The sequence below is a fragment of the Micromys minutus genome, assembly GCF_963924665.1.
Source record: "Micromys minutus genome assembly, chromosome: 20".
Classification (NCBI taxonomy): Eukaryota; Metazoa; Chordata; class Mammalia; order Rodentia; family Muridae; genus Micromys; species Micromys minutus.
In genome coordinates this window covers 24,045,985-24,068,745 of record NC_137955.1, presented here as the reverse complement: position 1 = coordinate 24,068,745, position 22,761 = coordinate 24,045,985, and the positions used below count along the sequence as shown (strand labels likewise).

Here is a 22,761-nt window from a genome sequence, read left to right as displayed (position 1 = left end):
GACTCACACTTGCAAGTAGAAAGAGGATCTTTGGATTTGGGGACCTGGAGGAAACATTAGCTGCTTTCCCATTTCTTCCTTCGCATCCCTGCCTCATCCAGCTTCTGCCGGGCCCAGGAGTGACAGCAGCTGCTCAATGCTAGAAGTTGCTGAAGGCCTGGACCACCCATGCCAGGGCACCGGAGGAATATAGTGAGGTTTGACAGTTCTCCCAAACATTCGCTCTGAGGGGGGGCCCAGAGGAAAGACACACCAGCAAGAATCAAAACCTCAGTGCCAAGTGAGCATGTGTACGCCTGTAATCCAATCCCACAGTGGGGTCTCAACTCAGAGGTCTCAATTTCAAGTGCATTGCAATTGAGCATGCACACAATAGAGATTATAACAGAAAGGGCCTGACTAGGAGCCCCTGCTCCACTCATTTCGAGGCCATAAAAGGCCAAGTTTGGAGACTCCCAAGATGGCAGGCATTGGTGTCGGTAGCAGGCAGTCTCCCGGAAGTTCTAGATTTCAGGTGGCAATATAGTGACCAGCATATGGATACCCTGACTTGACAGTGTGGGCCAGCTTGTGGCCTAAGCCTTTGGAGCGATCAGCTTCAAGTACATGTCCAAAGAATGCTCATGTATTTGATCTTAACAGCTGTGTTCCTCTGGTGACCAGAACGGGTAAGCTTGTTTGGTTCAAGAAGATGGAAGCTATGCAAAAAAAAAAAAAAAAAAAAAAAAATAGGTGATGTCTTGACCAGTCTTAGTCAGCTTGACATAGCTAGAGTCATTTGAGAAAGGGAATCTCAACTGAGAAAATTACCACATCAGCTTGACTTGTGGGCAAGCCTGTGGTGTGTGTGTGTGTGTGTGTATGTGTGTGTGTGTGTGTGTGTGTGTGTGTATACTGATTGATATAGGACGATACATCTTGACTGTAGACAGTGTAGCTTCATCTTTAGTTTCTGCATTCAGGTCCCTGGCTTGAGTTCCTGTCCGGACATCCCTGAATGACAGACTAAAAGCTCTAAGATACAATAAACCTTTTCTTCCCTGATTTGCTTTTGGTCACGGTGTTTGATCACAGCAATAGGAAAGTGGCTATGGGGCTGGAGAGATGGCACTTAGCTGCTCTTCCAGAGGTCCTGAGTTCAGATCCCAGCAACCACACGGTAGCTCATGAGCATCTGTAATGGGATCTGGTGCCCTCTTCCGGCATGCCTGAAGACAGCGACAGTGTACTTATATATAACAAATAAATCTTTAGAAAGGTGTCTTGTTTGAGGTCACAGTGAGAGGGCATGACCCTGACAGTACTGGGAACAGGATCAGAGGGTTACACAGGGGAATGAGGGGGCTTCCGGGTGATCACTGTAGAGAGGGCGGAGCAGAGGTCTCCAGAGTATCCTTGCCAGTCTGTTCTAGTTCTGTTGACAGCCAATTCTTCCAGAGATCTCTCACTGCAGGTGGAAAGACAGAAAACCCCTTACAGGCAGTTAAGTTAGGTCTGGATTCAATTCCTTTCCCTCTTCTCCTTTGCCTTCAAGTCCAGAAATAGTCTCTGAGACTCAGGGGAGTTGTTTAAACTATTTCTGGCTAAACACTGATCCCTGGGCCCTGCCTTCTCTTGGCTAAACCGTATGCTCCAAGAGCAAGACAGGCAGCAGGCAACACCTCTCTGCCTCACCAACTTTTGCTGCTTTCCCTTGCGAAATATCTCTGTCCTAGAAAGTCTGTGGTCCCTGGGAACTCTTGTCCTTTCCTGGAAAGACAGATAGGAACATCATGTCTTAGCATTTGGAGAAAGTCTCTTGTATCTTGCCGTTCTGCTTTGTGTAAGATTCAAAGGGTATCTGGAAGCACTGACGGTTCCAAACAGTGTGGTTCCCCCCCTCACCCCCTCTGTTGTCCCAGGTGACCATCTCTAAGTGGGGGTTGGGGGGGGCGCAGCCTGGGGCTGCAGCCTCCTTGGACAGTCTGATCTTAAAGAACCACAGTTCTCACTTGGCTAGGTGCAAGAGGTCTTGGATAGAAATATCTCTGAGAAGGAAGGCCAGGGAGGCTCAAGGAATTTGCCATTTATACTCATTTAATAACAAAAGTTAGAGGCACCAAGCCAGAGGATTAGCTGAGGAAAGCCCTGCTGGGAAGTTGGCCTAAAGAGAGCAGAGTCAGAGAAAATGAAGTATCAGAGAGAACTGTGGGAGGAGAGGCTGGGGACTCACAGGGCCCCCAGATGATGAACGGGGTGCCTCTTGTGAGCATTCCATACCCTATCTGAACTTGGTGGGAGCCGGGAAGGCGGCAGAGGAAACTCTGGGAAAGCGGTGTGAAATGGGGGTACTGCTTAATAGACAATGTGCCCACTGGTGGTCCAGGGCACATTCACATGACCTCAGACATGAAAGAAGTCTGTGTGATGGTTGGTTCCAGCCTGATCAGCAGGCTGGTGGGGTAATACCATTTGCCAAGGATGGAGGACTCACCTAGTAATCCCTCTCGGTTGGGCCTGCAAGCCAAAGCCCCTGGGAGTTTGGTTGGAGGCCTCAGGTTGTTGAGGGTCAGAGGTCTGCTAGGGCCTCAGTTAACCTTGCCACAGCCCTCCCGCCATAGACTGTCACCAAATATACTCATTTTAGAAACATTACCTGAGTGCTTTGTCACAAGAAGCTGGTGAGAATGCAAAACAGAACTCAAGGCATCTGGGTCGTAGTCTTTCGAGACTCAGTATCCTCTCTAAGCCTGCTGGTTATTCCATCCTTTAAGGCCAGGAGAGGCCATCTCTTATGGGAGGGTCTTGTCCTTTCTGGAGTAGCTCCCTCAAGGTATCAATGTTTTGTTAACTTTAAGACTACTTATTAGTAACCTAACCACAGGAATAATGTTATATTTATTCAGTTTTAGACAAGAACCTTTCAAGCCACAGGGCAAAAATCCCCGGAGTTCCTGCCTGCTGACCACCATTTGCATACTAAGAATATCCTGCTTTTTTTTGCCCAACTTCCCTAAACAATGAGTCAAAGACTCATAGGATAGGGACATTTTATATTCAGAGAGAAAAATCTATTTTAGGTCTCCTATTTATAGTTCCTGTAAACCTATTTTCTTTGAGTATAAGAATGCATTGCCAATGACTGCATGCTTGGGGTGAAGCACAGTAGCTCGGACTGGTACCCTGGGAACCAAGGAAACTGAGTCATAAAGCTGCCCTTCCCAGCTGTTCCTCAGCATTAACCCTGGGTAGCCCTGGCTTGGGTCTTTTGGTTGATTTATAGGATAAGCATACTTACAGGTAAATGTGACTCTGAATTAAGTTCAAATCTTCCTTAGTCATTTAGTTGTAAAATACCACATTGTATGGCGACATGGCTTTGAGAGTTCTTACATATATTAGTGGCTCTTGGTAGGAAAATCAAGTATCATTTCTTAAGCCTGACTCAGCTCAAGCCAGGCATTTTTGACATTCAAAGTCATCCACCAGTTTTTGTTTCCGTTTTAAAAAGATGGGCAATAGAAAAAAAGTTGGTTATATATAATTAGACAATCCATCTATTATCTATATGTTGGCATTTTATGTACCCAGTCTTAGAAACACTGTTGATAAGATTTTTGAGGATTCAAGAAAGAAATCGAGCTCCCAAATAGTTTTAAAAGGCAAAATATAAGATGTTAGAGAGCCAATACTGTCCAGGATTACATAAATTTCTTTAATATATTTCAGTGTTGATTTGTCTAATAAAGATTAGCCTACTAGTAAAAGTGCTACCACAGGACACTTAGTCTAAGAACAGAGGTATAACATGGTTCTTCATCAGCTCTGAAGGGGATCACTCCACACAAGGTACCCAGGGCTGCACTTTGTCTGTTCTCTGTCCTCAGAGAAGTTCAAAGATTTGCCCAGGCTCAGAAATGTGACAGATACACCCAGTGGGAACAGTAGTAATGCCAGCCCTTCCCACGCCCTCTCTGATTTCCAAACGAAGTCCCTGAGGTCTCAGAGAGGTACACTGTGCCACGGGGAAGTGCAAGGAGTGGAAGAAGTGAGCTTAGGAGAACAGTGGGGTGGAAGAAGTTATCTGAGCAAAGTGCGGCTCCTCTTCCTAAGGCTTTTGCTGTGCACCATCACTTTCTGATACGTTGAGTGGTGCAGAGGAATGTGGGTCTAAACTATTATGCATTTATATCTTTACAGTGCTGGCCAGAAAGAGGGCCATTTTGAAAGCAAGCATCTATCCTACAGGGAATGTTACATGCTTGGACTATAATAAACCTTGGCATTCCTGTGATACACGCTGGGGTCCTGGCTTTACAATGATGAATGGGGTGAGACAGAGGTTGAACATCTTCCAGTATGGTCCAGGTGACCAACCAGTGGTGAGCTCAGGATCTCAGATGGGACTGTGCAACCGCACACATGACAATGTCCCTTAGAGCCATCTTGAAAATGGAGGAACCAGTCCCAGCCAATGGCAACTGTGGTCCTGGAGTAGCCAGACTCTTGGTTCGCTTCTTGTACGGTATGCAACTATTTTGCACTGTTACTAGGCAAGAAGGGGAGGCCATCTACTCTCAACACTAACTTCTGCCTATGTGCTTTGGCACCATGAGCTCTGAGGGGGAGGGGTGGTAAGGAAGAAAGAGACCAGTTGTACCCAGTTATACCTTCCTCCCAGGCTGCCTGGAGTGGTGACAGGCCAGCCGGGGCCATAGGGGGACAGATGATTTAAATCTGAGCTGGAACTTAAAATTATTTCTTCCCTTTCAAGCATTTAGCTACCAGAGAGATTAATGCCCTGGGCTTTCCTCCATTTTAACATTATTTCTCCTTAACAGCTTATCAAAGTAATTTTCTAATTCTTTTCTTATCCCCACGATTTGAGATTGATCTTCTAAGTAAAAACCATCTCCAATTTAATCTTGAATCAGTTCAAGTCATCCCTCATTATCAATTTCCCTGGCGTATAAAGACAGAATGTCTTGAAATCAGGTTGACTGCTGGTCGTGCATGGGGAAGGGGGCTGGATCAAATGTATGGGTCATTTCAAATGGATTCTATAGTTCTTTTGTAAAGGACTGAGGTTTGCTATTACACTGTGCTGTGATGTTGGACATCACACATTACCACGTATTGATTCATCTCTAGCTTTTTTTCCCCTTCCTAATGAGCATATGGTCCTCTTTACACCTTTCTGTTCCCGAAGGTAATGGGGGTATACATTTTGGCTTCAGAACTCACCTTCTGGGAACAAGTTCTGCATTGAGAATCCCCCAAAGCACAGACCATATGTGTGAGCTTTTCTACCTCTTAAATATTAACATGTGTTTCACAACTAATTTACAACTGGCTTATACTTTTACAAGCTCTGGTTGTTCTTCGTGGTGAGTCTGAGCTACCAAAGACAAAGGACACCTCTCTAATACCACTGTACACTTTTAGATGACTGGAGTTTTGTTAAGTCAATTACTATATTTCAAAATTAAGCTGAAATTTTAACGCATTCCCGGAAACTCCTGAAATATTCAGCTCTCCTGGGAGATAATATATGAAAACCCTTGCTTTAACGACCAGCATTTTTTCTTTTCTTTTGAGACAGTATGTAGCCCTGGGTGGCCTGGAACTCACAGAGATCCCTCTGCCTCAGCCCCTGCTTCCTTAGTGCTGGCTGGGACTGAAGGTGTCCACAAGCGCACACGGCAATGAAGTTGTTACTTGCTAATGCTGGGTTCTCACTTTGTAAAAATTATTTTTTTTTAATTTAAATATAAGGATCGCTGTTTTTCTCTATAAAGTGGATTTAACAGAGCAAACAGAAGGTGCTATCAACAGCACAGCAACATCTCCAAGTACTAAAATCACTGCCAAAGCTTCCTGATTGATTTAGTCACTGTCATTATTATGAGATAAGGGTAAAAATCAAAAGACAAAGTGACGGCCACCTTCCCTCAATGTCCAAGATATAAGGGAAAGCACCCCAAACTAATAAATGTCAAATTTACTAGAGTAAGATGTAAGAAAATATATTTATTTTTTCATGACAATACTATGATAAAATTGTTAAATACATGCATGTTTTAAAAACAGACATAGGTAACATCTTTTTTTAATATAATTAACAGCCAAGCGATACTAGTTTTATATTTGCAGTGTCTTAGTAATAGGTTATTTACACAATCTATGTTCGTGTGATAATCATGTTTCCCAAAAGATATGGAAGCTAAATTGTGAAATTACGATAGAGTTCAAATTTCCCACTTACACAGCGACATAACATTCCACAGGCTGGAAATGCTGCTGCGGTCAATCTTTGTGAGTCTGTTTTATTGAATACTCGACTCAGAATCTCTCGAGTCGGGGTGAATCACAGAGACACACATATCGATCTCATTTTCTTCCTGTGTGTGAGCATTTAAACGTTTTCTTATAGGACTGAGCATGATTTTAGGTATTGCACATCATAACCGATCTTTTGATTTAACACAACCATGTCTGTAGTGGTAATTTTACAAGAAATGACAACGGGAAAAGTTACGGAAACTTCAATTTCTATCTCTTTCAGCTACATAGACACACACCTGACCAAACAAAGGTTAGTAAACAGGAGCTAGCATTTATAGACCTAAAGATATTTAACATAACACCATCTTTAAAGCAACATTCATTCCACAAACCTTACAAAAGACAAAGACTTAGATGTGTTCACAGTATGTGTGTCTTGTAAACAGTAATGCACTGTAATGCAAATTTGAAAGGAAAAAATGGTAATTTCTTAGTGTTACGGGGAAGATGGCTGACAGTCTGCTAATGAAAGATCTGGTAAAACAATCTTCAAAAATGTTACTAGGAACACTGAGTATTTTTAGATAGCTTACTTTACCTTTGAACATGCCTGTAAGTTGGTATCTTGTTGGACTCAACATTATCTCTCAATTCAGAACAATCTTTTTAAAGCAACCCGGAATGCAAATGACCCTGAGCAGCTGTGTCCCAGGGTTTCCATTAACATTTACCCCACCACAAGGAGACAAACAGGATTTATTCTTCAATGCTTTACCAGGCTATTCATACTTTGTTAAAAGAATACATTGGAAAGAAAAGTAGACGGAAAGAACTGGGTGCTTATAACTGACCTAATGGGAAAAGACGATGAAAATGTTTGGATGGAACAGGGAGAGCCTCATCTGAAAACCATCCTTCAGCTCTGTTCCATGGCCACCTGCCGAAGGCCTAAACTGGCTCAGGATTTAAGGAAGATGGGATTATTACCTAAAAGTACTTCAATCTCTAAGGATATGTTACTGGATCTTGAAGTTAGTTGGGAAGTTGAAACTGCCCATTTAAAATGGAATAATTAAAAGAATAAAAGCGCATGTATGGAAAAAATGAATTTAAGTAGGCAGCCAATTAGATGCACTAAATATTCTAGGCATAAGTATAGCAAATGTCTGTAACAGTTTGATTTCTTTTAATGTTGATTATCTAATGCAAAGGAAATCTTGAAAATTCACATGAATCAAATAATATTAATGTTCTTGTCTTTTCTTCCCCCTCAGCATTTTTTTTTCATTTTAAAATATTTGATTCCAGCAACCAAAAATTGCACACGTGTTTAGTGTGCAATCAGATATGGCTTATGCGAGTCACGTCTTGATTTCTACCACCTTTCCAGACAGTTCAGCTGAATCCGTCACACTCTAGGAAGGACTCCCATCAGTGTGGCCACTGAACTCACAGTGTGTGCCTGGCATTAGCAGCTACCGGCCCTTCCCCCACACTTCACTTGAGATGCCAACTATTGCACTTTCGGGGTCCTTTAACATGCATTTCACTAATTTCAATGCAGTTTCGAACAGGAAACAGCAGAAATTACCTTAGTGCAAAACAAAACAAAATACAAAACCAAAAAAAAAAAAAAAAAAATTAACCCCCCCCCCAAAAAAAACCAACAAATAAACAAAACAAATCCACAAGTTTTATCAGAGTGCCTAAGCAGTAAGAGACTTTGAGATAATACTTCCTGCATATTGAGATTTAAGGGGTACCTAAACTGCAAAATACCATGACATTGACTTCAAATGTCTATGGGGAGAAACATTCTCTTGCCTTTTGCTGACTTAGGCTTATTAAGCGGGGAACGGGCTGTGATGATTCAGACAGGATTGCTGCGACAGGAGAGATTTGAAACCAGAGCTTCTGGGACTGAGGACGGCAGTACTAGGTGTTTGGAACGCAACCCTTCCAGTTCCCTGAACCATGAAAGCAAAGCTCCTGTGAAAACCTAGGCGACAGTTCCTCCCTCCAGCTTCCCAATGAATGGTGGCTTCTGTTGCCAGCTGCAGGAACAAAGGCACCTCTATCGCAGCTCAGAAACTGGACCCAGCTATCCAGATACGCAGGGCTGCCGGCTCAAGTCCAGGAAGCCACAGGTTCAACCAACAGGAAGATCCCGAAGGTACACGTGCACTCATTAATGCAGCCTAACACTCAACAAACCTAGTTAAGTATTTAAGAATGTTCTTTTAAATTAAGTATTATTTAAAATGGCCACTCATATAAGTATTATGATATCCTCAATCTCCAGTTCTCTCGAGGGAAGTCTGAATGAAACTGGCTTATGAAAAAAGGGTGGCCATATGTGTGTGTGGTTCTGCTCAATGGATAGGAAAGAACCTAGTTCTGGTCCAGATATCTGTAGCTGTCTGGCCAATGACTGGGCTCTTCTAAGGGCTGGGAACACACGCGGCCTCGCCTATCACAGCTACCCTGACTTCAGAGCACATCCACTGAGGCCACCTTTCACAGAAGGATACGAAAGACCCTTGCGCTGATCCTGCAACACACACTTCCCAAAGTCCCAAACCAAGAGGCAGGTAATAAGAGCATGCCAAAGGTCTTTTCCCTGCCCTCTGCCTGCTTAGGCTACTCCTACATGCACAGCTCAGGGGGCACTGCAGAAGTAATAACACTGCCCATGCAGCTATATTCAATACTCAATGGCAAAAGACAAAAGCAGCTGCTTCAGCCTTAGCCCTGAGTCCCATTCCTCTACAATAATCTGGGGCTACCCTGCTTCTCCAGAGCTCAGTGGTCCTTAAGAACGGACTTCAGAGGCAGGGTGGGATGAGCAGCATTCTCAACTTCCAACACTCTAGACATCCTTTGGACAGGATGAGTCTATTTCTCCCGACCTTTCCCTGTGTTCCCTATGCAGATTAATGCAGTTCAGAACGGTACACCGTGACCTTCACAGGCATCCCTAGGAGATGCGAATATGAAACTGACAAGCTTCACTGGGGAACAGGGCCTGAGCTGGGGGCAAACAGCACAGCAGTAACAAGATGTGGCAGGGGATGAGGGGAAGGGGTAGGGTGAGGACTGGGAGTGCCAGGGCCCAGAGTGGCTGGGTGGAGGGTGGAGCTAAAGAGGGTACAAATAAGACAAGACTCTTTGGTGATGGCTCTGGTATGGAATATTTTTCAGTAGAGAAAATTTCTAAGAGCTACTATCTACCTTTTATATAATATATAATTGCATAATTAACTGTATTTCATTCCACATACCATCTTATCATGAAGCTCCAGAATGTAGTTGAATCCTACAGTTAAAAACAGGATTATGATTTTGTCGCTTGTCATCCTGTTTCCCCCCCCCCCCACATGATTCTTTCAAAGATAAAATAAGAGGTCAGGCATGGTGGCACACACCAGCACATGGCAGACAGAGACAGGCAGATCTCTGAGTCTGAGGCCAGCCTCATCTACATAGGGAGTTTCAGAACAGCAAGGACCACATAGTGAGACCCTGCCTCAAAAAAAAAAAAAAAAAAAAAAAAAAAAAAGATAAAATTTGACTAAAGAACAATCCAATATCTGCACAATTTAGGGGACTTCAGATGATACAAACAAAAATCTACTCAGGTGTCAAACTTTGGCAACCCAAAGGCAGAACAAATACACCACATACATTTTAGAATTTTACTGCTTTTCTAAGAATCACATCCACGGTACACATTGCTGATGAGAAACCAGGGTGGATTGAGGGTGCTGTGTTCAGGACCTGCCTCTTCACTGCCGACAGCCCACAGGTCACTACCTACCAATTCCATGTTTTACGGCCTCTATTACAAAATCACTAACTGCTCCAGTGGGGAGTCATCTCCCTTGATGTTTAAGTTTATGGATTTGAAGGTAGGGTCTGAGACTCTGCACCCCGAGGGACTGTGACTCATGAGCAGTAGAGAAAGAAAGCTACTGAGAAGCCTCAGAGATCATCCCAGTTATTGGTTAGGCTTAATGGCCCATCCTCTCGGGGGGAACTGAGCCTAGTTGGAGCTATGGAGTCAGCACACACCACTAGCTGTTTCTTAGTAGTCATCTTACGTAGTAACTCATCACAATTATATACCTGTCAATGATGTTGAATTTGCTCTTACGAAAACAGACCCCATAACAAAATACAAAGCAAATAGAGAAAATTTGGATATAGTTCTAGAGATTTCCAACATTAGGGCATCCAACTGTACTAATGGAAGCTATCGTGCAAGCTACGGGATAGGAGAAAGGTTTTCACACCTCCCGAGAGCAGGGCGGTGTGATGGTGATTCGGGCTGGTCAGTGTCACACTTGTTTTTTTCCAAGTTTGTACCCCTGAGACAACTGTTTGATAACCATTATACAGTAGGCACAGAAGTCAGCACGCTGTATCAAACAGAACAGCAGACAGCTGCTGTTACATCAAAAAGTAGATTCGCTTTTGTCAATGCTGTGGATAGAGACATCACAAGGACTTTAAAATCTGTGCTTGGTTTTCCTCTAGACTGCAGTGAATGTCAGGCAAATTAACGTTGTTTCAACTCGGACGGGTTTTCTCCCTTGCCTGCAAATCCACTTGCAACTCCATAGCATACAAAGATGAGAAAAACCATCAACGACAGGAAACAGTTGAGATTTGTTTTGCATGTATGTACTAGACAGAGTTATAGTTAGTCTTGAGGTCCTTCAGGAGGATTCTTTGGCTCAATCAAAAACAGCTTCAAATCTTGAGTCTCTGTGGCTGAGGGCTGAGTCACTGCACTCTGGCTTTTAGGATTCATCAAAAGCACATTAACACTTCTGGTGTCACCTGCCCAGGCTGAAGGTCCCTGGCTATCGACATTTGCAGGGTCTCTCCAGAAATGCCCCTGCTGCTGCCATGACAGCAGCAGGGGTGTGGGGGGTGCTTACTGAGATGGCAGACTGAAGTGGCAAAGGGTGACCTGATTAGTCGTTTGGTTTGTTCTGGAAGAAGTTTGTAAAGGACCACCCTCCTGCATTAGATTTAGGAGAGTCTTCTTCTTTAGGAGGAATCAAAAATTGCCTGGAGTTGATGGAGCACGGACTTCCAAACGAGACAACTTCGCTGTTGCTGTCTGTGGACCTTGGGGAATCTGGAGAGACCAGATTCCAAGTATTCACATTGGCCTGAGGTCTGTAACCTGCAGTCTTAGCCGCTTCATCTTCTGCGGTTGTGTCTTCCACTGCGGGGTTGATGGGCAGGCGCATCTGTGGCTTATAGCCTGCCACCACCACGGGGTCAGTGTCCTGTTCTTCCTCGGGCTTGGCTTGCGGCTGACACATGGATTGCACATCAATGTACACGACTTGGGAAGCCCCGCCTGCTTCGTCTGCCGCAGGGCTCGTTATTTCCTCCTCGATGATGGGTGGGCAGTAAGACACGGCCACGTGGTTCTCGGGGTCTGCCTCGGAGCTTTCCCCAGGTCGCTCGGCAACTGGGGAGATTATTTCCGTATCTTCTATTTTAGGGACTACTGACCGAGATTCCAGGACTTCGACGTTATTTGGGGTACAGGGATTCATTTCCAATGTCTTAAGAGCGTTGCCTCCCTGGAAATAAATTTGGAACGGTAGTTAAGACAGCAGTGCTGCATGCTCCTGTGGGGCCCCTCTTATGAGAAATACTCATATATTTTTTTTCACATCTGTCTATAAACATTTGCCTCTGCCGCTCTGGAGTTCACATCCAGAGCGAAGCTACTTCTTTCTGCGTCAGTATGTTCCTTGCTATTAATAGCAGAGAAAGAAGCACGGTGTAAGCGCTGGAGACGAAGACCTCGGACACCAGACGGAGCAAGGCATGCATGTTCTGTGATCCACACCTGAAGCCCACACCTCCCAAGCCTCTCACAACAAACAGAGGAAGGAGGCCCTTTGTCCTCCCAAACAAACAGAGAAGGCAGGATTACCTCACAGACGCTCTTCTGAAACTGTAATGCCTTACAGTTTTCTGGATTGGGAATATCCGGGTAGAATGTTTCCTTAATCCTTCAAACAAAGAATGAACTCGGTTTAATAACTATCACATGTAACAAAATGTAGGTGTCATCTAGCTTGGCTGGAGACTTTTTGTGACAATGTCAATGAGCATTTGAGACACAAATAGAACTCTTTACCATGGGGCCACACACTAGAGCTTCTCACACAGGGCTCCAGAGTGAACACTGGAAACCACCGATCTGTGCTCTAGCCAGAAGGCTTTATTTGGCTCAAGGAAATGAGAGTAAATAAATTTACAGTGATGGCTGTGGTCATATCTCACATAAAGTATAGCCAAGTTTTCACCACAGACCAGATTAAGCAGGGTCAGTTACTCAAATGGCCTGTCTGCATATGCAGTTCTCTGGTTGTCACAGGGTCTGGCCTGCACAAGGGACAACTCCACTGCATGAAAGTGCTAGGCCAAGTTGTGTAAGACCATGAGCATTTACATTAAATCAATTCTATTTTCATGTGTGTGTGTGTGTATGTGTGTGTACATGTACACTTTTTTTTGCTCATCTTTCTTTGAAGGTAGAGACTCACTATAGTAACCCAGGCTTCCCTTGAGCTTGTGGCACTACCCGGCCACAGCCCCACAAGTGCTGGAATTGCAGCCAGGAGTCACCATGCCAGGTTAAAAAATAACAGAAAGTATTAAAGTTGACAGCCGTGAGTGGCAAAGAAATTGCCTGCTGAGTTGAAGAAAAAAATCTTAGATAGAAATTCAACATCAGCTACAATCTTAGATAGAAATTCAACATCAGCGAAAAGATTTGTTCAACACTGTGTATTTTTATACTTAGAAGTTCTAAGGACGCTATTGTTTGGAATTCCTCAAGGACAGTGACTATGTGGACATGAGTCTAAATGTTCCAACTTCCAGGTTTCTTTGTTTATTTTGTTCCTTGTACTGAAATAGTTGTTTTAAAGTTGGAATTAGTTGCCAAAATAGGTTATTCTATTTGCAAGTATTACTATTTTCACTTAGAAGCCAGGATTGCTCAGAACACATTCTCTTCTGTTACAAACAATGGCATTTTAAAGAACACGGAGCCCTTTCTGTGATGACTGCAGCTGTTTGTCCTGTCCTAATCAGGACAGTTCCTGGCAGTCACCCAAGAGCCCACTGCTCTCCTCTGAACCCCTGTCCACTTTAGCCCTACTCCCCCACACCCATCGTCCAATTATACAGTGCTTCCAAGTGTCAGACTCTCACTGAAACTGGTCTGTGGAATGTTTTCCTCCTCAGACCAACATTACCCTAACCAGGGCTCTCCACAGGGCAGCCTTCCTGCTTGCCTCTTCCTTCCCTGGCCCCTTGCTCCTCTGCAGGCACATGTTTACAGATGCCATGCTTTCCTGGCTGTCTCTCTCACTGTGTTGGGAGACTCTTAAAAACCAGGCTTGCTTTCTTCACAACTATATGAAGGGGCATTCACATGGGATCAACAAATGAACGAAAGAATCAATTCTAGTGGGTCACCAGGACCTGTTTAGAACATAATCTTGCATTTAGTCTTGCAGATAGCCATTGTCAATTTATATGTGAAAATACACTGTGATAAATTATTAGTAATGACAGTAGAGAGAATGAACACTTCTACTCCATAAATAAAATGTCATATTCTTACTTGATATTGAAGGTCAACATTCTCAGAAAAAAATGTTTGTCTAATTTTCACAACATGACTGTACAACGAAGCTTGTAAAAGCAAAACAGGGTGAATACACACATACAGGTACCATTACCATTCTCGCTTCCGATAGCAAAGGATGCTTGTTACCACGCCAACGATGACAGCCACGGCCACGGGGATGAGGATGGCAATAATTAATCCCACAGCTGAAAAGAAACAGTTATCAATATTGGAAGTATTGAGAACAGAAGAGATTTATTATTTGAAGAGACAAAAGTCTAACTGATCTAGGGACACTGAGAAACAGCATGGTTACTCTAGCCTGCCACCAGTGACGTGTATGGCAGCTGTTTCCAGCTGTTTCTGGTGCAAGGAGGGGTGGGAAGAGCTACTCTGTGCACTCTGGGAGACCACATCCTGACATCCTGGACTCTAACCATGAGATGCCAGTAGCACTCCGGTTATGACAGTCAGAAACATCACCGGACATTGCCAAGTTGGGGCAAAAATCACATCCTGTTGGAACACTGTTTTTAACGCATCACGGTCTCATGCCCTGTGCTCCAGACATGGGCATGAACTCCATCCTGGTAGAGAGGAAGCCTGAAGCCAAATGGAAGCTCTCTCATGGTGAAGGACAGCAAAGGCTACCGCCCTTGTCTACTGCCATCTCAGACTTACAAGTGTGTGTCCTACTGAAGTCTAGAGAGTGCCTCTGATGCAATTCCCTACACCCATTAAAATCAAACTGGCATGAAAAAATATTTAAGCCAAATTTAAAAAAAAAAACAACTATACATTTAGGATTATAGATTTTGGGTGTATCCATCCCTAGATTAATTAATTTCTTATACCCTCCTAGGGAAGCAGCTTGAAATAATTGACAGCAAAAACAAAACCAAAACCGTCTTCTCATGGCCTTTGACACTTCTTGACATAAAAAAGCAGTGAACTGTGTGTGAAACCTCAGAACAGTGGTTCTCAACCTGTGGCCTCCACCCATTTGGCCAACTTCTATCTCTAAAAACAGTAACATTACAATTCATAACAGCAGAAACAGTTATGAAGTAGCCATGAAAATGATTCTGGTTGGGGGTCACCATGACATGGCATCTGAGAACCACAAGCTTAGAGCTTGGGACAAAGATGCTTGCATAGACCCCAGATGCTAAGGACACAACCATGTTGGTGGCAAAGGTGTCTCTAGGGCAGTGTTGAACTTACAGTTCTCCTTGGTCACCACAAACATGCTCTTCTCGGGGCCCAGGCCACCATGGGTATAGGCTCGCAGGACCAGATGGTAACTGGTTTTGCCCTGAAGATCGGCAATCCTCAGCGTCTTCTGGGATATGTCAGTGATATTCTTTAGCTTGATGTCAGAATGACCTAAAGGAAAGGATATTCTCGCTCATTCTAAGGTCACTTTCACCCTCAGGGAAAACATTTTGCTGCTGGCCACGCCCAGCCAAAGACCCGAGGCCATATTACAGTTCTTTCCCTGACAATCTACTCTCAACTCGGGCTTTTCTCTGACTCTGCTCTGGCTTGGCTCCTGATGTCCTGTAAAATTTTCATGTGTATTAGTTAGAACAATGCTTGGCATACATATGGCAGGCAATCCATAAAAATCACTTCCCTGTCTGTGACTAAGGGGAAAACCCTGAAGCTCACAGGCCCTTAAAACAGACCGTGAGGAAACAGTGGCAGAGGTTGGACAGGGCAAAGGTGCAGAGCAGAAGACAGAAGGAAGACCTGTTAACTGTTTTATTCATAAATGCCTCGACCAAAACAATGCAAGATAAGAGTTTAATGTGCCACGCCATGACAGAAGGAGAGCTCTGTCCTTCCGTCCCTTCTCCTGGGCTCTACAGCAACTTCAAATTCTTTAAGGGTTTACATGGGTCTCAAACCAGCAAGCTTGGGCCGCCAGTTCTTAGCCTCCACATAGACCCTGCCTATGTGTGTTCGAAAAGGATGGGTGAGGGTTCAGTGCTTTCAGATGACCCCTGCCCCTCCCCACATCGTTCACACTGAAACATGGCCATACTGGGTGGGTGAATTCGGGGCTCACTGCTATGAACACATACATATTGATCATTAGTTTATTAAAAAAAAAAAAAAAAAAAAAAAAAAAAAGGAGCTGCTTGGTGTATTTCCAGTTTTGCTCTCCCATTGTAAAAGGTGTCTGCCCCCTTTTTGCTTAATTTTCTTAAAAAAAAATCTAAGCACTGATTTCTCAGCTCTTCCCATAGGCTGCAGTGAATGTTCTGTACATTCTTCATGTATGGAAACAACCACTCCCCGGTCCCTTCTCCAGACACCCTGGCCCATGCCTCCATCCCTGTCAACTGCCCTGCCCCAAGCCCCAGCTCCTTTCTGCTTGCTCTCACTTTTTCCCCACAGTGTGAGGCCTTCTCTCTTCTAGCAGATTCCAGAGAAAGGCTGCAGAGAGGAGGAAAACAATTGCAGCCCTGCATGCCTAGGAAGCTCCTTATTCTATTCTGGTACCGAGCTGCAGAGTACCAGGGCGCAGAACTTTACACTGAGGGAAACAGCATTTTAAAGACATTTCTGTGGTTTCTATCAGTTATCTGTTGACAGCGAAGTCTGCCGCCATTTGGATTCTAGGTCATAACTGGGGTTCTTGCACCCAATTTTTATATTTTTTTTCTTCCCTCTTTAGTTATCGAATATAAAACCACACTGGAAATAAATAATATGCTATGGTGTGACTCATACAACACTAGTAAGAAGTGGCCACCATTCTGTGGGGGCTTATAAGGAAAAAATTCAAAAATAAGCGATTCTGACTTTTAAAGAATTTGCATACTATTTATTGTATACTTTCCCAGATAGTTTTGCAAACTGTCTAGCTACCCAGCAGTCCCTTCTTTCTTGCATGTCCAGTGAAAGTCTGTTTTCTGTACACAGTGCTAGAACCCAAGAATCATCTACTCACTTGTCTCCAACATCCTCGTCCTAGGAGTATCTCTCTCTCCTTTCTGAAAGTAAAATAAGTACCCTCTTAAGAACCCTCGGAGCTCTTCCACGGGGATGTCGTCCCATTTTACTAATATGGAATCTGCAGATGTATCTTTCACAGTAAAGTTGGGTGCAACAATTGGAGCTGTCAGAACAAGAGGTCAAAATGTAAATGCAGAGAATATACAATAAAAATCAAAACGAACAAAACCAAGCAGTCAATTGCTGAAGGCAGGGGAGTGATGGCTCATGAGACTTCTGGCTTCAGGAACACCTGCTCTTGGAATTAAACTGCACTGTATTGGAGCCCGAAACCCCCTGATGACTAAACAACGTTTCTAAGCTAATAACCAGGCGCATCTAAGGGAGGAACCACAGCCTTTACACAAAACGGGCACCCTGGGGATAACCTGTGCCGCAGCTTTCAAGTGACTGCTCAGACTTCAAGAATGTGCCCTCCCCTCTTTGCTGTAAGTCCTGGATACATTTCCAGGTTTTTAAGGTCCGTAAACACAAATCAAGTATGACAGCTATGATACAACTTTCTCAGTGTCAAGACTAAAACTGTGAATTCAACAAACAGGTGGAGAATAAGTGATTAATAATTTTGATAAATCTGTGATAGAAATTATCTTCTTTGATCTAAACAACTAAATTCAGTATGTTTTGGAGAGTAACTCTTGTTACTTGCCTGTTTATAAGTTCTCACGTTAGCCAAACTTGAAAAGAACTCACCCGTTTAACTTACCTAATTCTTCTATGTATCCAGTTATAGAACGTAGCAGTTGATATCCCTGGTTAGTGCACCCATAGAGGTAAAAGTTATATCTTACTCCTGGCTGAAACTGATCTGTAAGATAAACAATCAGTGAACTTTCATTACTCTGTGTGGGTAAGCAAGAATATTTATCTTAGAAGCATAAAATTTATAACATGCTAAAATTTCCAAAGCTAACTACAGATTTATTATAAAAATAGATTGGGCTTATTTTTCAAAATTGGTAAACATTTAAGAGTATTAAGCAAACCATAAACACCTTCATGCCTATAATAATGAAAAGGTCGCAGGATGACATTTCTTTAAAGAGACAAAGGTGGCTGAGGCTGACATTTTCCTGCCTGTCAGGTACAAACTTCTGTGGTTGATATTAAGCCTAGGGCAGGCACAAGATAAGTCAAAGCCTGTGATTTGACAAAGATAGGCGGGGACAGAATTTTGGAAAGGTGGAGGAAGCCAAGAGAGAGAAGCCAAGATGGAGGACACAGATGAACCATTTCCGTGTGGCTCTGGATAGCCACCAGTAGCTATGAATATCTTATAAGGGATGGATTATTATGGGGCGAGTTGTCTTATCTAGGTAGGCAATTATCATATCAATTGGCTTAGAGTTTATTGTGTGAATGTTTTGTGGAGTGAGGATTTACTGATATAAATCTGATTGTTACAAGTTTTCAGAGTATTGATCAGGCTAGTGGGAATTGTGACAATAATCACAGGGGGCGGTTGATGGGAACGTGACTGCAGTTCATGTAGCTCTAGGATGCCAGCGACAGCAAGGGTTGGCTGGTCCTTTTTAAATTATTTAATGCAACAGTCATCCAGTCAGCTCATTGTGCTAACAAATGCTTCCCTCTCCCATGTGCCATTGTTTTTTGGTTGGAAAAACTGATGTTTCCCCGAGTCTCAGAACTAACCCCCACCCCCAAGCTCGAAGCTTCAGGGACAAAGAAACCAGGCCATTGGCGACTGCTTCTCTTTGCAACACTCACTGAGCAAGAGACACGCAAGACGTATCTGAAGGTTTTTAAATTACTCGTTTAGGTTAGCACACAAAGTAGTGAGCTTCATCACGGCATCTTCACGCCAATGTCTTACACTCTGGACCTTTGCACCACCGCTCCCTAGTGCAAGCCCCTGCTCCCAGTTGATTCTCTTCCTTCAACTCGTAAAGCACCTTTTAATGTGTCATCAAATATGTAAGATAAGGCATGACAGATAAAAATGCACAAAGCCCTTCTCAACGCGGAGAAGCTGGCTATGTGTCAGGAAGGCCCGGGGCCCAGGGCAAGAGTAACCACATTCTCCTGTAGTAAGTGCGGGATCTTAAGAGAAACACTAATCAATTCTAAGATGAGAAAAGGCTCTCAAAGCACTCTCTGAAGGGGACTGTGGGAAGCAGGAGGAAGCTCATGTTGGAGGAAGACAAGGGCTTCCTAAGGTCCTAACAGTGCAGGAGGTATCGGCTTCTGGGTACAACATATTCTTGTGGCTAATACAGTGCTTCTTTAAGTCACACACCCAAAGAACACATTCCAGAACTCCAGAAGCCGAAGTGAGATGGTCAACCTCAAAAGTCACGTGACCAAAAATAAAAATTGAGCTTTTGTTTTTAGTTAACTTTTCTCCCTACTCTATTTGTTTCCAAAATGTTTGCTAAGTGCTTCCAGGTACTAAGTAAATGTTGATGGCAAGTTCAGCCAAGTGATTCAATTTTGTGCCTTTCTTCCCTGGGAGGAAAGATATACTTGAGGTTGTGATTTCATACTGCATGTGAAGCCGTGCCTTGTTTTATGTTAAAATTGCGTATTATCAACATTTAATTAGGTATGTCGCTCACAAGGGCCTGGCTGGTGATGCAGATATCCTAAGTGAGGGCAGAGGGCTGAAGGAGAGGAAGAGTGCATAAAGAGGAGGGGTCACTATAGAAGCTCAGCAGGAAGTACCAAGATCCCTGGCCTTCAGAGGCCTGGAGCGGTTCTGTGTTTGAATTCTGGCACCACTGCCTCCTAACTTTGTGACCCAGACACGTTCCAAGTCCCCTGTGCCTTTGTTCTCTCAGTGACTGCAGAGAGCCCGCTCATGCGCAGTGGGAGCTATTACAGCAGCTTCTTCCCATCCTAAGGGATGTCAGCTGTAACTTGTCCTCCCGGAAACACTGTCCAAGGGCACCCCACTTATTCTGCAAGCCCAGGAGGGAAAGGAGAGACCATAGGTTCACCCTGTCCCACATGAGAGGGCAGGTGTAGGGAAGAGGAAGATGGAGGTGGCCATGGGAGAAAGGGAGCGACTGGGAGGACCACCGACACTTTAGTCAACCGGAAGTGCTCTAGTGGCGGGGGAGGACGAGGGCTGAACTGGGCTGTGGTTAACTGACACATAATGCAGCCTTTTTACCCTTTAATGGTGGAAACAGCAAACGAACAGAACCTCTCTTAGGGAGAAAAGTGACTGGGGACCCTCTGCCCTCCAGCTTTGCTCCACCAACACAGAAGAAAGAACCAGTAGCTGATGTCTCTAGAAGTATCATAACCTGCAGGCCCACTACTGGCTCAAGAGAAACCCCAAAGATGTAGGCTCACACTGGCTCAACAGAAGGCAGGCAGCACTGCCGGGGGGTGGGGGTGGGGCACTCTCGAAGGAGAAGCGTGGTGGGTCTGGAGGATCCAGGCTGCACCTGTCAAGGCTGCCTCACTTGCCAAGACTCACAGGCTCACTAGCTGCACTGTGTTCCTTGTTCAGAAGTGTGTTCCTGAACTGCTGCATCTGGGACAGAACTTTTACTCCTGTTGAAGTCTATTTTATCCGGATACCACCACTCACGCATTCCCTTGGCTGCTACTTACCCCTTTGCAGAGCACAAAGCTATCGAGCGCATTTTCAGAGCTGGGTGTGGGGAACCACACCTCTCCTTTCTGCAGAAGCAGCAGCCAGGTCTCTTGAGTTTCAAACAGCAAGAGCAACAGCAACAACAAAAACCCCACAATTACTCAGATACGACTCTATGCTGCTCTCTCTGATGAGCTATCAGAGTGGGTTTCTGGACAAGAAATCACTGCAGTTCCAGGGGCTATTCTTCTCCATACACATACCATAATGCCATAGTTATTTAGACCAAATTAAATTAAAGCGGGTCATGACACGTAGTCACATCTGTGTGGCTTTTCAAAACCCCCCCTGAAGGCCTCAGAGAGCTACGAATTCTTACCGGAGTCTATGACAGTCCCAGTGCTGTTTGAAGGAACCTTTATCCAGTCCAGGAGGCAGGGCTCAGGCCGAGAGGAGTTGCACCATTTAACTACGTAGTCACAAGTCATGTTTGGGTTGTGGTGCCAACTGAGGAAGATCCTGTTTCCTAGTCCAACTGCTTCCTCTACTGTGACGTCATCTTCAGCCAAAAAAAAAAAAAAAAAAAAAAAAAGACATTTTATTGGCAGTCAAAGCAATACCAGAAAGCAAGCCTGGAGAAAATGGGCAGTAGTTATAAAAGTTATTTTACCATACACAAACTTTAAAATAGTGGCTAAACTGGACAGCAGTGTTCTAACAGAGAAGTAAAACGGTGCTTTTGGAATAACTATAGCATTTACCTTTATTCAGAAAATAAATCACAAAGAAGCTGAGGAGAAAATATAGAAGCTTCTAGAATCCAGTAGACACATAGTGGGGTGAACACCCTTTGAGTGTTTAGCATGGCCATGTGGAGAGAAGAAGGCAGGAGTCTGGGAAGGACCAGGGGAGAACTAACTCTTGCTCTCTCCACCCAAGGCGAGCAGAGCTCATGGGAAAAGGAGTCGCACAGCACGTGAGGATGGAGCATCCAAAACCGGAAGAGCCAAGCACCTGCCTTCCGGGACTCCTTCATCCCAGACCCAAATGCTGGGCTCAGGGGACTCCCAAGGGGTAATGCGGAGAATGCAGAAGGGCTGACACCACAAAGCCATGAGGTGGGATGAGCAGTGTGGGTAGAGGCATTTTTCAGAGACCATGAGATACTGGGATTGGGGGTGCCAAGGGTGTGCATACCCCGGGAATGAGAGCAGGCACCATGGCTATAGGAGACTCTCTTGTCCATCTGCTGGTCCTGGGGATAAGTGAAGATGGAGGGGAGGATGGGGCGCCAGCATGGAGGGCAGCCCAGTACGGCCAAGAAAGAAAGGGGGGGTGAGTCTCCCATGAGGATGAGAGACAAGAATGACCTCTTCAATTAATCTATACATAAGAGTTTGGTTAGAAGGAGAAGTAGGGGAGGAACAGGAGAAGAAGAAGAAGAAGAGGAGGAGGAGGAGGAGGAAGAAGAAGAAAAAGAAGAAGAGGAGGAAGAAGAAAAAGACGACCAGCCACATATAGGAAAGATTTTCAAATAAATGTGCATTCATAATGCAGCCACCTCCTGAACACAGTTGCGCACCTGGTTTAGAACACCGAAGGCTGTGGACGTAAGAATGCTTCTTGGCTCCAGGTGATTACAAGGCCACACTCTAAACTTGAACTGAAGTTGTGTAGCCTCTGACTCTGGGATCTAGAGCTGTAGGCGGTGTGTGTGTGTGTGTGTGTGTGTGTGTGTGTGTGTAACTGTGAAACCACAGTTCCACCTGTGAATCACATTTCCAAAGGCCACTCAGGGCAGGTAGCATCAGAATGTTCCAGTTAAAGAGAAAGCAAAACAGCTGCAGTCTGCAAAGCACTGGGTACAAACGAGGGGCCTTTAGACAGACGCCCTGCTGACTCCTGCTTCCCTGCATAGTCACACCAGCCTTCGTTTAGGGCTGTGCTGAGGCCAGGGCGTATCCAGTCTTTGAAACAACCCTGCTACATTCCTGCCTCTTAATTCTCTGTGGTCACTGCCTAGGACGGATGAACAAACCAGGTCAGTACCAAGAAATAAAAAGCCACCTCGAAGGAGCGCTGAGAGACTCCGGAGACCTAACAAGACTTTTCCTTTCTGTCAGAGTGCACTTGTAAACAGTTCTTTCCATACTGAAGAAGCAACAGGAAGGAGGGGGAAATGGCCATTTAAAACTCCTGACTCAGCATCGATCTAGCCTGGAGGAAAAAGGAGAGG

At 44.5% G+C, this 22,761-nt stretch overlaps 1 protein-coding gene across 1 annotated transcript in view; it reads right to left on the bottom strand.

Annotated features, from left to right (window-relative positions):
* Positions 1 to 5,989: 5,989 nt before the first annotated feature.
* Positions 5,990 to 22,761, bottom strand: part of LIFR (LIF receptor subunit alpha) — a 59,421-nt gene continuing 42,649 nt past the window's right edge. The window contains exons 14-20 of the mRNA XM_080933759.1: positions 20,905 to 21,084; positions 17,667 to 17,768; positions 16,896 to 17,063; positions 15,161 to 15,322; positions 14,049 to 14,142; positions 12,227 to 12,305; positions 5,990 to 11,867 (exon numbers count right to left, since the gene is read on the bottom strand). Coding sequence (XP_080789885.1) covers positions 11,244 to 11,867; positions 12,227 to 12,305; positions 14,049 to 14,142; positions 15,161 to 15,322; positions 16,896 to 17,063; positions 17,667 to 17,768; positions 20,905 to 21,084 — 1,409 coding nt within the window. The 3' untranslated portion in view covers positions 5,990 to 11,243. The remainder of the gene's footprint in view (positions 11,868 to 12,226; positions 12,306 to 14,048; positions 14,143 to 15,160; positions 15,323 to 16,895; positions 17,064 to 17,666; positions 17,769 to 20,904; positions 21,085 to 22,761) is intronic.